General features: G+C 39.5%; 1 protein-coding gene across 1 annotated transcript in view; it reads right to left on the bottom strand.

Annotated features, from left to right (window-relative positions):
- Nucleotides 1–16118, bottom strand: part of LOC149315887 (synaptotagmin-6-like) — a 197234-nt gene that overhangs the window by 77772 nt on the left and 103344 nt on the right. Inside the window, exon 3 of the mRNA XM_089514367.1 lies at nucleotides 7457–8015. Within this exon, the coding sequence (XP_089370493.1) occupies nucleotides 7457–8015 (559 nt within the window). The remainder of the gene's footprint in view (nucleotides 1–7456; nucleotides 8016–16118) is intronic.

Below are 16118 nucleotides of genomic sequence, written 5' to 3'. Positions count from 1 at the left end.
TTCACACATAGGATTTATTGTCAATTCCATGTACGTAAATAACAGTGAAAAGAGGTGTAAGTCTGATTTACGACGTTATCAGACAAGGGAAATTGGAAGTATAATCCAATGGAAATCCAAACACAATCATCGGGTTTAACGTTATTGCATGATAGACTACCACACGCAATTTTGGACAATGGGAAGTCAGTCCAAATGCAATCATGGGGTTTCACGTTATTGCATGAGAGGTGATCACACGCAATTTCAGGCAATGGCAAGCTATTTTCAGGCAATGGGAAGTCAGTTTGAATGCAATTCGAATTCACGTAAATTCACTGAACTAGCGAATTCACGTGAATGTTTCTGGCCCCACTTTCTTTTCATTCGAAATTAAGAGAAATTCCTCCCATGTGATAAACTCCTTAGCAGAGGATAGGATCTGCCTTTTATTCCAGTAGCATTTACTCATTCAGACAGTGGGGATTTATACCTCCCATACATTATTCAGAATGCAAAGGCTGGTGATCCGTCTAGCAGAAGGCCTTGGATATTACAGATTAGAAGGTGGTCTTCTAGTCAAGAGTGTACTTTCTGCTTTGTAATTTGCATTTTTGAGCACAGCTATGATATTTCCAGATGTTTGATTCATGAAAGTACTATAGATATAAGTAATACTTGTACATGTGCTTGTACTAGGCACAGTTCTAACAAAGGAATGTTTGATCTGTTCACAGTATCTTGCTCCCCAAGAAACTCTTGCCTTATATTTGCAGATGCTGATTTCTGCTCCATAACGACTTTTCAAAATGACAGTTAAATGGAAATTCACAGAATGGAAACAGCAATCGAAGTGCCTATTAGTAAATGCTTTGCATGTCAATGCAGAGGAAGAAGAAATGGTTGGGGGAAGCCTATTAATTAGATTAGTGTAGGAAATTCATCACCAGATATTGGCCTAAATCCTATTGTTAATCCTTACTAGAGGAAGCTCATTGAATCAATGGAATTTATCTATGTGGTCACTTACTTTTCAGCAATTGATTGAATGGGACTAGTCTTGGGACTAACCAAAGGATGTCAGCCATTGACTCCCATAATAATAATCCATTCTGGAGGTGGCTGACTTGCAGTCTAATATCTGACATTCCTCACCTTTGAATCAGAAGCAGAGACAGGATGAGAGCACAGGGCAGAAGCAGTGGTTTTTCTTTCAAACCATCTTAAACTCTATGAAATAAACAAACTATTTTCCATATATAGCCTTAATCACCCCATTGGCATTTTATATCTTTTTGCTAAGAGCAACATCTTTGAACACTGCTACAAAAAAAAAGATTTAACTTTATTGTCAACCATGTTCTAAGGGCGAGTGATTAAGAACTTCATTAGGAGCAAGCATGAGTATCCTTGGGTGAGGTCTGACTAAGACTTAATGCATATTTATGATGTTGATTAGGAGAGCTTCTTGAAACAAACTGGGTTGGTCAAATTAACAGCATCTGTTATGGATCCTACTGTTTCCTGGGCAGTTAGCAATCGCTACAACATTACAGAAGTGTTTGCAAACCTATGCGACAGTTATGCTGTTAGAATGATAAATAGAGAGTTTTACATAGGAATAATGAGACCGTGCTCTCCGAGTCTAGCGACAACAGAGACACTTCTAAGGGTAAGTATAGTGTGGAAGGTTCAGAGGCCAGGAAGTAAGAAAAATCCTTCAGGCAATGGCCCTTCTGAGATTAATTACATGCTCAGTACCAGTCTATATACCTCCCTCTCTCCGTTCATACCATAATAATGTGTTTCTACCCAAAGTATTAAAACTTTTCCCAGGCAGCTGCCTTGAAGCTCCAGCCAAGGTATTTCACAGGCTTGGCACTTCAACAGGGAAAATCAATTTGGTAAATTCTGCAACTCTTCATTTAAAGGAAATTTACTCAAACTCTTCTAAAGAAGATGTGATAGGAAAGATCACATTGAAAAAACACCCACTATTGAAATAACTCTCAAGAGTCAGACTACAAAGTGAGCTGATGAAGTCCCTCTTGGGACATTACGTACTTTAGATAGAGAAAGCTAGGGAGGGTACAGGGAAATCAAATGGTCTTATTAAAGTGGAGAAAGCAATCTATTTCACGGTAATGGCTGACATGCAACAGTAGCAATGGGATTCCAGAGCAACAGATAATTCCATGGAGTACTAGAAAGGTAGGGAACATGAAAGCAATGGAAGAAGAGTTTAACCTCACAAGGATTGTGAATAAAATGTGGAAAAACTGAATCAGCATTTTTAAAATTTCCTCAGCACTTGCCAAGCAAATCAATTGGGCCATATTTACCTCTGAACCAGCCACTATCTATTCATATCAGCTAGTGCTGGCATATAGCAAAGGTCACACTAGACATGATGTTAGACTTGTTGTTTTGTATTGTTAACAGCAGCTTCAGGGGCCTTTCATCATTACTTCAGAAGGAGGAAGGTGTTTGCTAAAGAAGGGAAGAGTTAAAGGCCCAATGAGTTTGGGAACTCAGAACCACATCATATAGTGATGACCACCAACTTGGACAGCTTTAAAAGGTGTCTAGAAACTTTCCATCGAAGGTAAGAGTACCAGACCCTAGAGATCATGATGGCTATATATTACTTGCAGTATCAAGAACAAATTAAACACAAAAGGGGAATGCCTTTTCCCCAGATTAATCCATTTACCTTCTCACCATAAGATTTCTTCAGAAATGTGTGTCTCAGCAATCAGACTTACAAATTACAACCATGACTATCTTCCAATAACCAGTCACAAAGGAAAGCCTACTAGATGCAATATACACATGCAAGCTAAGTCATGTGCTATGGCAAACACATATCTTCGAACACCTGAAACGAACATCTCTGCCAAAACATCTGCCCACAATCTGGGATTAATGTGACTAGTGAGACAATATTCCTCTGAATACCAGGTACTTAAGGGAGGGGAGGGAGCTATTGCAGTCCTGCCCTGCTCACGGACTTCTCTGGTTGGCCACTGTGTGAATTGAATGCTGGATTAGAGGGAATGTCAGTTTGGTCCAGCCTGGCTTTTCTTCTGTGGCCCTAAACCCACATCTTGTCCTTTTTTATTCTGGAGAGAGAGAAGTAGGACCTTGCGCTTCTAGGACTGGGTTCTCTCACAAAAGAGGTGAGGTTTTCTCTCATCTGAAATGTATCTACAAATACACAAGATGCATTCAAGAATCAATATTCAATAGTCCGAGTTGAAACACAGATCACATATTCAGTTCATGGATGCTATTTTGTCTTGGTGCAGGCCTAGCACAGTGCATGGGTGTGAAGAAAAGATTCTTGAAAGGGAATGATTAGGTCTAAATGTGGTCATATATCATACATGTAATCATGCATAAATACTAACTTAAATGCCATTGATTTCAGTGAAACTAATCTAGGTATACATTCTGGGGCCCTTTCACACTATATTTCCATGAATCCTGGGATTTGCATTTTAGGAAGGAATATTTAGAATTCTCAGCCTGAAAACTCTAGTGTCTCACCAAACTACAAATGCTAGGATGGAGACATGGCAGCTAAAATTGAATCATAGTGCCATAACTGTGTATTATGAAAGAGTGTGTAGATCCAGTCCAATCTACTTTGAAAGACAAATGTGAATGGCTGGATCAGCAAATCAAATTTATATGGGAAAGAGGGGACCATTCTTTTTAAAGAGTGGCCTGTTTCAACTGTCATTTTCTTACTATCCCCAGGGGAAACTGGGGATTTTAATAGTAACGAGGAATTCAAAAATAGCAGGTGATAATACAGATTCTAGCAGCTTCAGCGTTTTTTTAAAAATATAGCAATATATGTAATAGCTGCATGGAACATATGCGTTTTCAGCTTTCCTTAAAATCCAGGGTTTTTGAAATACAACCATAATCCTTGCTGCAGTGAGATCTTAGTAAAGTTCCTTTCTATTACTCCAGCTTCAATAATTTCTCAGGTCAAGGGATTCTGGGAATTATAGATTGAAAAAGAAAATGTCCAAGCTCAGAATTGCCCCAACTTTATTACCCTTGTTCTCACTTCTGTGCGCAGTTTTCCAAAGAATTCCTAGCCCCTTGCATATTGGACAATAGCAATAATGCTTCTTAATCAGGTCTGACTCAAGATATTTTGAGAAGTACATATTCCATCACAGTGGCATTGTCTAATCCATGTACACAGGAGCTGGAACAGTTATTCTGCTTCGTGAATTAGAAGAACTTGTTATCACTTCTCCCCTAACTCCTTGACCACCAGCAATAAAAATACTACAGAAATAAATTAAACAACCAATAATTAATTGCCTACCTTTTTATGATATCTTAAAAAGCAGCCTGAGATGGTTATCTGAACCTTTGTGTGCATGTGGATTGGGGTGAGGGTGATCAGAATTTAAAAGTTCCATGGGGCAGGTCTACAGTGGCCAGAATATTCTGGGTTGACCCCAGAGTATTTTGACCCTTAAAAATGCCCTGACTTCCTCTTGTTACCTGCATGTTCTGGAGCAATACTTGTCAGCTGTCTACACAGTGTGCTGTTTGCTATCACCGTTGGTGGAGTAAATTGCTCCATATGAGCCAGAAAAAGGTGCCCAACATCAATGACTTGGCTGGGTGCTTCATTGTGATCTCAGAGGAATGATTTGCAGCAGCAGCAGCAGCAGCAGCAGCAGCAGCAGCAGCAGCAGCAGGCACTGGAGTGCTCTAGATTTTCTTGGATGATCTGGAGCAAATGGTAACTCTTTTAAATTTGCTTTAAAGCAAGGATGGCCCAGATTTGCTTTGGGGCTGCTTTTCCTACCTGTATACAGTCCACAGTTGAATCAGGCCTTTGGCTTTATATGGTCTGGACTAGGTGATGTGAATATGGGGGAAAGTGCTGCAAATGGCACATGTAGACATCCTCTTGGTTCCTGAAACCTGGAATGTAAGGACTACAAAGGAGGAGGTTAGCCAGTGCTTCACCTCCAAACAACAAGGGAATTGGGGAAAATACTAAAATCATTGCAAGAGCAATAGAGGCCATGTGATAGGGCCTGGACCTTGTAAAACATCCTAGCCTAGGCTTCCTCACAGAACTGAGTTATAAAAAGGTCTTATAGGAAACTACCTTCATCCTGTTGCTTTACAGTGTGACAGAAGCTAGTTCTAAATAACTTGCCTTGAATTATCAACCTAGGTTGCATTATCATAAAACACATTATCATTTCATAAAATGCAGGTTGCATTATAACATGAATGATTATGATGTTATTACAGAGGACAGACAGAAGCTAAAGGGGCACTGATGGGGTTGGCAGCTTGCCAATCAAAAAGGAAAGAAAGAAAGAAAAGAAAGAAAGAGAGAGAGAGAGAGAAACATAAATATCAGGAGTAGCAAAGGTGAGGCTGTATAAACTGCATGTGGCTCTAAACCAACCCCAAGCCCCCTCAATCCCTACAATTTTTAAATGACAGGACAAAAATCAGATAATGTCTCTCATTTAAAAAATAGATTAATTGTCAAAAATGTTGTTTTCAGGGGTGTTTACAGGGGGGGGAACATCCCCCCCAATATATAAAATAATCAGCAATAAGTGAAATAATCAGCAAAAAGTGATAGAAATGCAGAGAAGTGGCAAAACCACTTCTGAATATTTCTTGCCTAAGTAAGCCCTATGACTTGAACACACACACACACACACACACACACAAAGTTACTCAGCCCGAGAATGAGTGGATCTCATATCCCCTCCAATATTTCACAGATGAAAATTGGGCATATTTGGCCAAGCAACATCAAAGATGAGAAAAATTACCTTATATACTCGACTATAAGTCGACCTCATGTATCAATCGAGGGCAGATTTTGGCGGCAAAATTATGGATTTTGACCCTTTGGCTAAGTCGAGGGTAAAACTTAGGGACATACAACAAAGGATCTAAATTATGAAGCAAAGGAAAATCATGCCAATGAACCTACAAAATTATGACAGGCATAACCGTTATGGCTCAACGCTTGGATGGAAGAGAAAGTAAAGGGAGGACAGTGCTTTCAAGACAAATTGCTCTCTTGCCTTTCACCAGGGGATGGTTCCCTTCTGAATAAAATTTAAAGTGTACTATTTACATTGACCCATGGATGAGTCGACCTAGGTTTTTGGGGTCATTTTTTTTACTAAAGTTTCTAGACTTATACGTGAGTATATACAGTAGTAATGAGAAGGCGCACACAAGCTAGGAGAGGCTGTGGCAGATTGTTTTTGCTTGAACCTACTGGGAAGAGCAAGATTCCACCATTTCCTCTCCTTTACAGCTTGCTGAGTTAACAGAGTGCAAATAACTTTTGCACTTTGAACTCAGCAAGTGAAGTAAGATGAGGGCAAAGGAGGAATGTGGGAGAAGAAGAGAGAAACCCCGACATTTTAAAAGTATCTGATGAGATGATATAAGTGTGGAGAAAAGGCAGATTGGAGAATTGGCAACATTCAATCAAAGTGAGCCTGGCAACAGCAAATGGGAGCATAGCCAAGAAAAGGTGGGGTCTACTCCTAGGAGCAAGTATAAATAGGCTGAGTATTAGGAGTGGGGAAGTAGATAGGGAATTGGATAAGGATCAGTTAGAGACAGAGTTCTGAGTTAGAATTTTATTAGACCCTGAGGGGAAAAGGCATAAAGTAGCAATTAAGTTTTAAAGTTCAGAGTCTAGTCAAAAGTCATAGGTGAAACTGTAGCTGTTTAAGCACATGAACACTGTATCAACTCTGAATCCACCAGAAGAGAGATACTGTAACCTACTATTGAGTGAATAAAGTTTTCTTTTGTTTTGGTTCAATGTGTGGTCACTTGAGGTATTTTAAGAAACTATAAGCTAAGCGCTACCAGGGGTTAATAATACTTTTATTGCTCAGACCACTCAAAATAGTGAGTGTCCTATCATCCTTCAGAGTGGCCCAGAGGTAAAGGAAAGGTGTGGGAGTCACTCAAGCGAGGGATCCAAGTTCAAGGGTCTCATTGTGCAATTTGGTGACAGCTAGGGAGCTGGCCATCACATATTGGTGACAGTAATTGGATAAAAAGAACATTGTGCTGCCATCCGAGAAAATTAGTTGGATGAATGAGACTCACCATCACATCAGTGGTGGCACACAATGAAAAGGAGTGAAAGACTTTGAGAGATTTTGGCAGTGCCATGTTAACACCTTCACAAAAAAAGTTAACTGGACCTCTCCCTGACAAACTGGGGCCTCCTGACTAGCCTAAAAGGACTAATAAAAGAATTGGGAGTGCAGTGAAAACCTCCAAAAGAAGAGGACCTAATACTCTATTTATACCAAATGTCTCACTTCATTGTCTAACATGGGCTATGGATGGAGTCATGGCATTCATGTGATTCAGGCTATTCACAGCAATAGTCTGCATTTCTTTCTACAAACGAATGACAACAGCAGATACTCACAGTTGTGGCATATTGAATATCCTTCCAAATGGAGGTTTCGCGAGAAAGATCTGAAGCCTCAAAGAGGTTCTCTAAGATCACCTCCCCGATCATGTCATGCCGGGAAAACCTGTCGAAGTCAAAGACACTAAGATGGAGCTTCCTGTCAGTCAACTCCTCGTATGGCACAGGAAATTGAAAGGACTCATCAAAGGTGGGGTTGAGAGTTTTCCTATGTACACGTGTTTGGAACTTGCGCTTCCTGTCTGGCAAGAGGTAGATCTTGACATAAGGGTCCGAACTTCCACAGAGATCCTTGGCAGGCAAGTCAAAAGCCTTGACGATCCGCACAATCAGGGTTTCATTCTCATAGTCATATTTCAAAGCAAAATTTATTTTCCCACAAGTTTTTTCTGCTTCTTTCTTTGGATCTTCGGAGTCTACAGATTTCTGTTTATATAGCTCTGGTTTGATTCGGCCAATACAAGTTGGCTGCTCTGCTGCAAGTGGTAGTTCTGTGCCATAGTCCATGCTGGAAACATGCATCTGCCTGGGAAGGTGCCTCTTGAAAGAAATGTGCCTGCAAGAGATAAGAAGAGGAGAGTGTCTTATATGGTAGCAGGTGGCCTTCTCTCTTTTCTGAACCCTTGGCTCAGTTTGAGATATAGAGGATAATGTGATGGAACATACTGCTTTTTTAGAGTCTTGCATTAATCAAATATGGTTTACAGATGGGAATGCAGTGTTGTAGTAGAATCAGCATTCACAGGATCAAAACCCTGGGGCATCACTTGCCACCATTCCTTAATTCCTTTGTTTATTCTGAGGAAAGTACAGACTACACCAGGCACAGACACTCAAGAATCCTTCTTTCTGAATACAGTTTTTATAATCCCCATCCATCAAGACCAAATATCAGGGATTACAGGAGCTATAGTATATGTGCAGGATGTTACTTGCCTACCCATTGTCTATATTGACTTGCAACGAGACTCCAGGCTTTTAAATAGAGATCTTTCCCGGCCCTATCACAGAGACTAGCACCTTAGTATAAATTCCAGAGACTGGGCTGGGGAGTTCTTGCATGCAAAATATGTCACATACTACCCAGGCTAGAGTGCTTCCAACAGCTACTGAGAATAACACCTCCTGGATGGAGTGCTTCCCATCAAATATCTCCTGGGGAGTCTGGAGCTATTCCTGCAGTTTGGGAGGCTACCATAAACTTATATTAGAGCTTCCTAGCTAGAAACTGATCATCTGTAAGTTCAATTGCTTGCAATGAAAGAGGAAATTTGATGATCATGAATGCAAGGAACTCATCAGATTCAAATTACTGCTCAATCAATAAATTCAAAACCATTTTCCTCCTCCTCTCTTTATAAAGCTCTTCCAGCAGGCATACCCCCCTGATCCTGATTAAGACACCTTGTTATCTGTCAGATTGATTCCCTGTAATTGACCACTGTACCATGTTTTGAATTTTTACTGTTCCTGGATTGTGATTGTATTTTAAGTATTGTATTTTACGGTATTGCATTTTATGATTGTATTTATGGTTTTAGCAAGTTGTAAACCTGCCTCGATCTGAAGGGAGAGGCGGGGCAATATAAATAAAACTTTTATTATTATATATTATATTTTATTATTATAAAGTTTGTACAATCTGTTTTGCTAGGGAACCAGAATGCCTTTTGTTCCCAATCCTACAGTGGGCCTGCCCTCCATGGCTGTAATGTGCCTGCTCATTGTACAAACTCAAACACCATGGAAATTATCAGATGAGGGAAAAAAGCTGGGAGTAGAAGGCATACTCCTATCATAATTGCACAATCGCGTTGAAGATTTTCAGACAATCGTGCTCATCCAAGACTTCTCCCATGAAGATTCGGGAATTCTCCTGCAACTAAACCATTCTCAGGACTTTCCCATGAATTGTTTGTTGCTGGATCTTCATGGGATAAGTCCTGGATGAGCATGACATCATCTGAAAATCTTCAGTGTGATTGCACAATTATGCCAGGAGTATGCCTTTTACTCCTGGCTTTTTCCTGTCAGATAACCTGCAGCGAAGGAGTGGGATGACTTTCCTGCAAGGGGAAATTCTGATTATTCCTTTTGTGAATCTTTCTGGTGTCCTTCATGAATGGCTATAGACTCTCCTGGTGTGTTTTGTGGTATGTTGAAAGGGAATGAAAGGGAAGCACACACAAGCAGAAAGAGAAAGAGAGAGAGAGAGAGAAGAAAATATATACAGTCATCCCTCCATTTTCATGGGGGATCCATTCTGGAACCCCCCCCCCCCACCCAATGGAAATTCACAGATATCCAATCCCCATTGGCTTGAATGGCTGTGCACTCCTGCGTATGGCTGTGTGCAAGAGCTGCAGCTGCATGCACCATTTCAACCCTCCCTGCTTGCCGGTCCAGGAAGGACTGAGACCAAGGACTTGAAGCCCGTGAAAATGGAGGAACGACTGCACAGATATAGATCAGATATACAAAAAGATAAGAGCAGGCATGATGTAGTGGTTTGTCTAGGATGTTGGGAGACCAGTGATTAAATCCCTACTCAGCCATAGAAACCCACTAGGTAACCTTGGGCAAGTCTCTAAAGCCTAAGAAGAGGGCAATGACAAACCTCATGAATAAATTTTGCCAAGAAAATTGCTACAATAGGGTTGTCATAATTCTGAGTTGACTTGAAGGCACATAATAACTGCACAAATAAAATGATTCCCAAAAGATAATTTTGAAATGATGGAGAAGGTTGTTTATGCATCTCCATGTGGTAAAACACTCACCTATTACCCAGTTTTAAAACCACTGTGGGAGAGAGAAGTTTACATGCTATTAATGTCATAGGCTATGTCTGCACAGGCCAAATAACATGTCCTTCCCCTGTCCTCATAGAGATAAGTCGGGACGATGCAGGGCACAATCCCCCATTCTGGTGTAAACTGTCTGGATGATGTATGGCCAATTCAGCACCAAATCCACCCTTCTTCAGTTGGCCCTTCTTATACATGGATTTTTTTATATACGGATTCAAGCATACACGGTTTGAAAATGTTCAAAAAAAGTATAAATTTCAAATATCAAACCTTGATTTTCCATTTTTTATAAGGGACACCATTTTTCTATGTCATTATATTTAATGGGACTTGAGCATACACATATTTTGTTATCCACGGGGGATCTTGGAACCAAACCCCAGCGGATAACAAAGATCCACTGTAGTACTCTCTGTGCCAGGAATAGCTCTACTCATTGAACTTGGACATGCAGATGGCACAAAATTTCCTTTCACTTCATTTTAAAACAATTTCACAGGTTTCTTCATATTCAGAACACAGAGTACTGGAGGATTCTAAAAACCGAATATAGGAGAAAGTAATTCTAAAAATTTCCCCATCATTTCTCAACCCATTTCCCTTCCCAGCCATTGGGATGGGAGTTCCTCCACACTGTCCATATTTTATAAATAAAAAGGGAAGAGAAAAAACACACTCAGCAAAAAGGCCACATATTTATTTTCCTGTTGCATCACAATTCCCAGTGAATGCCTAGTTTACACAGGTTTATGGACTACAACTTTCAGAATTCTCCAGACAACATGGTCAGTAGCCATGTTAGCTGGTGAGTTCTGGGAGGTATAGTACAAAAAAAAAAATTAAACATTTCCAAACTGTGGGTTGAAGACTGTATTGCAGTCACATTTTCTCACAGTTCTAGCAAGTGCTACTCTATAAGTTGTGAGTTCCTGAGGAACTTTTCTAATTGAATTTGAAACAATTTTGTATTCACAAGCTCCTAATATCTTCTGTGAGTAAATTTAATGGATGTGAATGACTAAAGAAATTTCAAAGAAAGAATTCCAGGTGTACAGGAGAGTCAATGTGGTATAAAGGTTTGGATGATTGATTAAATTTATATTCCACCGTTCTGCCAAAATGAGTGGTTTACAACAATTTTAAACTGATTAAGGTAAAACGTTATTTTGCAAATGTTAAAAAAGAATTAAATAATAGTATTATTTTTAAAAACATGATTTAAAACAGCTGAAAACACTCAAGAGAGCCAACGTGGTGTAGTGTTTTGAGCACTGGATTATGACTTGTGAGATCAAGGTTCTATTTCCTACTCAGCCATAGAAACCTCTTTTCCTAATCCTTCTATGGTAGAAAGGATATGGAGCCCACATTCCCTTCCAAAAGCGAAGCCTGATGCCTTAATCTCCAGGACTGGTTGACTATATCTGTGTTGCAGGGCATGGCAGCAGTGTGGACAACCCGAATATTGGAAAGTGGTGGTTTGCTTCCTGCTTCAAGTGGTTGGCTGCTTTAACTTAGTCTTTCAATGATGAAGAAAAGACTAAACAACAGAAGGTAATATTATTGTTTCATACACTCAAGAATTAATAATAGCATCAGTTACTACAAGATGTGCTGGCTAAGATATTAATTTATGTGGTAGCTCAGCCATCTCCAAACTGATGCCCTTCTGGTGTGCTGAACGAAGACTCCCATGTTATACTGGCACCAAATCAGAGAATGCTAGCACTTCGAGAAGTTCCTTTTTCTGCTACAAATCCTTGAATCCCTCTAGTGAATTCTGTGAGCAATAGTCCAAAAAAGTATATTTTCTAAGCTCTAATGATGACTGGACTAGATAAATTAATTGAAGATAATTCTGTCAATGGCCAAATCAACTACAATGGCTAGATATAACCTTCAGGTTGAGAGGCAGTATGCCTCTGAATCCCAGTTGTGTGTCTGTGCACCTCCAAGTCACCTGTCAACTTATTGTGACCTTATGGACTATCACAGGGTTTTCTTAAGCAAGAAATACTCAAAAGTGGTTTTGCCAGTTCCTTCCTCTGAAATATAGCTCACAGCATCTGGAATTCATTGGTGGTCTCCCATTCAAGTACAAATCAGAGTTGACCCTGCTTCCAAGATCAGATGGGATTTGGTGACTTTAGGGTATTTAGGCCTGAATCCTAGTTACTGGAGGGCAAACAAGATGTCATGCTTTACTTGCTGCCTTAACAGAACTGATCAGATTTGAAATGAGATGTTGGTTGAGATAGACTGAATCAGCAAGACTCTTCTTCTGGTTTTGTGTCAAAAAGCAGGAAAATTAACTGGGCAAATCCTGCCCTGACTGACATCTGGGTATATCTTCCTCCTTTACCATATGTCTAAGTGCAACAAAGATAAAGCTATCCCCTATATCAGCTGAAAGATGATGCAAATGAGAGATTAGTGTCAATGACCCTTGGAAAGGGGATTCTCAGAGTCTCCAGATCTCTAAAGAGCCTGACTTTCATTGTAATGAATCCTCCCCATGTACCAGCCCTCCATTTGAGATTTGAGTGAATGTGTGGCCCTGAGGCAATGGCTGATCTTGAACACTGAGATGCAGCTCCCCCTAAGCCAGTGCAGTGAGTGATATGTCAATTCCGTTTATCTAATTATTCCTGCTTTGAGCCACATAAGCAAGAAAGAGAGCAAAAGGCTGTAATTCCATCTGACAGTCTGCCACGTCACTGATATGTCTCCCTGCCTCCCTGAGTCCTAACAAAATTAAAGTGGCCACAAGCATATTGACAGCTTGACACAATGAGGTCAAGTCACTGTAACAGGGTTTGAATCTTTTGGTGAAGATCAAGGTCCCACAGGGAGACTGGCATAGTATGTCAGCTGGTTCACTATCAAAGCAACCTTTGGCAGAGACCAGCATTGAGGGGGGGTGTATCCTCCAGGGCCAGGAAGTGTATGTCAGCCAAAGGTTTAGTGTAACAGCCCTTTTGTGTGAGATCACTAGTGATTTACAAAGTATCAAGAAGATATTCAAGATAAGAGGATTGCTACAGACTTCTGCAGGAGAAGTGGCTCACAGTGACAGACAAAATTTTAGGATTTGACAGACTACGACCAGATCTCTGCACTACTACAAACCTTCTCAGTTTTATCACAGTAATTTGCAGATTAATCTACCTTAGATGTTAATTTTAATTATTTCTCTTCCTTAACAAGAAGGCATAACTAAATTACATTGTATATGTAATTTATTCAGGAATAATTTCACTTCTTTTTTAAAGTTTTAAAGTTTTAAAGTTTAAAGTTTTAAAAAAAGATTTTTGAAGTTACATTTATAGCCACACCCTTGTAATATGGCCTTACTACATGATGGCAAGGTATACTTTGATGTTGTTGTGTTTGTAGGTGTTGTGGCAGGGGTATATTTTGTTGTGTTGTTGTGTGTTTTCAAGTCATTTCTGACTTATGGCAAGCGAATCACAGGGTTTTCTTTGCAGAATTTGTTCAGAGGGGGTTTGTCTGTACCTTCCTCTGAGGCTGAGAGTGTCTGACTTCCTCTGAGGCTGAGAATGGTTTTCCATGGCTGAGTGGATAGCTGAATCCTGGTCTCCCAGTGTAGCCCAACACTCAGACCACTGTCTCAGAGTCTCAGAGGTATACTACATGTTTCAAACACTGGCTTTTGATCTGTATCAGACTGCTGCATTTGGGTGAATTAAAAAAAAGGACAGCTAAAAATAATTGTTTTAAGTGCTTCCAAGAATAAGAGAGCCAGTATGGCATAGTGGTTTGAGTGTTGGACTGTGATTCTAGAGACCAGGGTTTGATTCCCAGCTCAGCCATGGAAACCCGATGGGTGACCTTGGACAAGTTATACTCTCTCAGCCTCAGAGGAAGATAATGGTAAACCTCTTCTGAACAAATGTTGCCAAGAAAACCTCATGATAGGTTTGCCTTAGGATCACCATGATTTGAAAATGACTTGAAGGCACACAGCATGTGCACACACTCACTTCCAAGAAGCAGGAAGAACACAAAAACGTACTTTAGAAAATCATAACTATTTTTTTTGGAGGGGGGGGGGGGAGAGGGCTAAGAACTTCAGCCAGAATCCTGTTGGTGTCTTACATGTGTATACATTCCCCTACAGAAGTGGCTCGACATTTGTGTCTGTGCATTCAGACACAAATTTGGGCATATCACCCACTGCATAAAGTTGCCATTGAACACAAGGGTGTGTAAAAGAAACATAACTCCACGTAACTCTACACACTCCTGATGTTGAATTTTGACCTATAACTGTAACTGAATACTTAAAAAAAATAGTTTTCCAGACTCTGCTGATTTCACTGCAAGATGGTTTATGTGACAACATATTGACCCTAAAGTACTGTGAGTTAAGTGTGCATTATGCTTGTCACACTGTGAAACAATTGTCTGAGTGCTTTGTTATGAGTCCTCTATAGAGCTCATAAATCACTACAGCAAAATTCATGTGGAACCCTAAAAATGAACATATTTACTGAACAATACTGCACAATTGTATGCAGATATATTGAGAAATAAGTCCCTTGTAAGTCCTGGATAACATTTTACAGGAAGGGCAGGAGACCTTTGGCCCACCATATGTTTGTCCTACAGCTCCGATCAGCCTCACTTAGTAGGGCCAATGGCATGTGGATTGATGCAAATCTCTGAGACCAAAGGCAACCAATCTTCGGAAAAGCTATCTTATTGAGGTCTTTATTTTTTGAACCAGCTCCTACTCCTTCGGATTGTAAGAACTGTTTAATATTTATTAATTTATAAATGCATTCTTCATTTTTTTAAAAATGCAACAGACCAGAACATGGCTAGTTTTCTCACACTAATAATAGTAATTCTTCACTTGCAACACTATATGATTAAAAAAGAATTTGACGACATGATGGACCAAACAGACGACCATTTGGCTAGCTATAAATTATGTACATTGCACTTATCCCAGCCAGAGGTGTGAAAAAATCTAGTCACAGCCATTATCATTGAATGTCAAAATTCTGCTTTGCCTTATGAGAATAAATGTTAGGAGTTATATGGTGCTCTCACTGACTGGGATGAATGAGTATAATAGACAAAAAATAACTTATTGCTCATAGCAATGAATCTACCTTTATATCTAACAATATACACCATGTATAACAATGAAAAATGAGGGAAATAATATTAGGAAATTTCCTAGATTATAGGATTCCAGTATTGATGCTAATTTTCACAATGCCACAAACTTTCTCAGTAAATAGCTCTTTGGGAATCCTGCTTCATACCTCTTGTAACTTGGCAGGAACTCGATCATGTTAATTTAATTTGCATTAAGAAAATGGTGTATGTGAATCTCATCCTGTCTTTCAAAGCCCTTATCAAACAGTTGAAAAGCAGAAAGCAAGACCAATATATTTAATCTCTAATTTCTTCAGGAAATATTTTATTTGTTGTTCTTCATAGATCCTCTCTAAAACAGTTCCAACTGCCTTCTCAATGCTATTTGCTTTTTTAAAAAATGATTTCATGGTGGAATTATTGATCGAAACTCCAGGTATGACAGCATGAAACATACCTTATACAGTACCTCCAGAGCATTACACTGGACAGTTAGAACTACCATTAAGCATGTAAATAGCACTTCATTCTCCAGAACTTGAAAGTAACACTTTACAAGTAATGATATTAACTGCAATGTATTGCTTTTTGTAGTAACAAAGATATGATACCATTACTTTTATGAAATAATGAAAAAGTTGACAACATTGTCATAATTTTGTCTAACAAGTAAAAGATAAACTAATTTCCAAGTAGTGAAGTTTTTAATTTTAATTTTA

The sequence above is a fragment of the Sceloporus occidentalis genome, unplaced genomic scaffold, assembly GCF_023333645.1.
Source record: "Sceloporus occidentalis isolate IW3139 unplaced genomic scaffold, rSceOcc1.0.p SCAF_3, whole genome shotgun sequence".
Lineage (NCBI taxonomy): Eukaryota > Metazoa > Chordata > Lepidosauria > Squamata > Phrynosomatidae > Sceloporus > Sceloporus occidentalis.
Note: the sequence above shows the minus strand (reverse complement) of the source record. Positions and strands in the feature narration are given on the sequence as shown.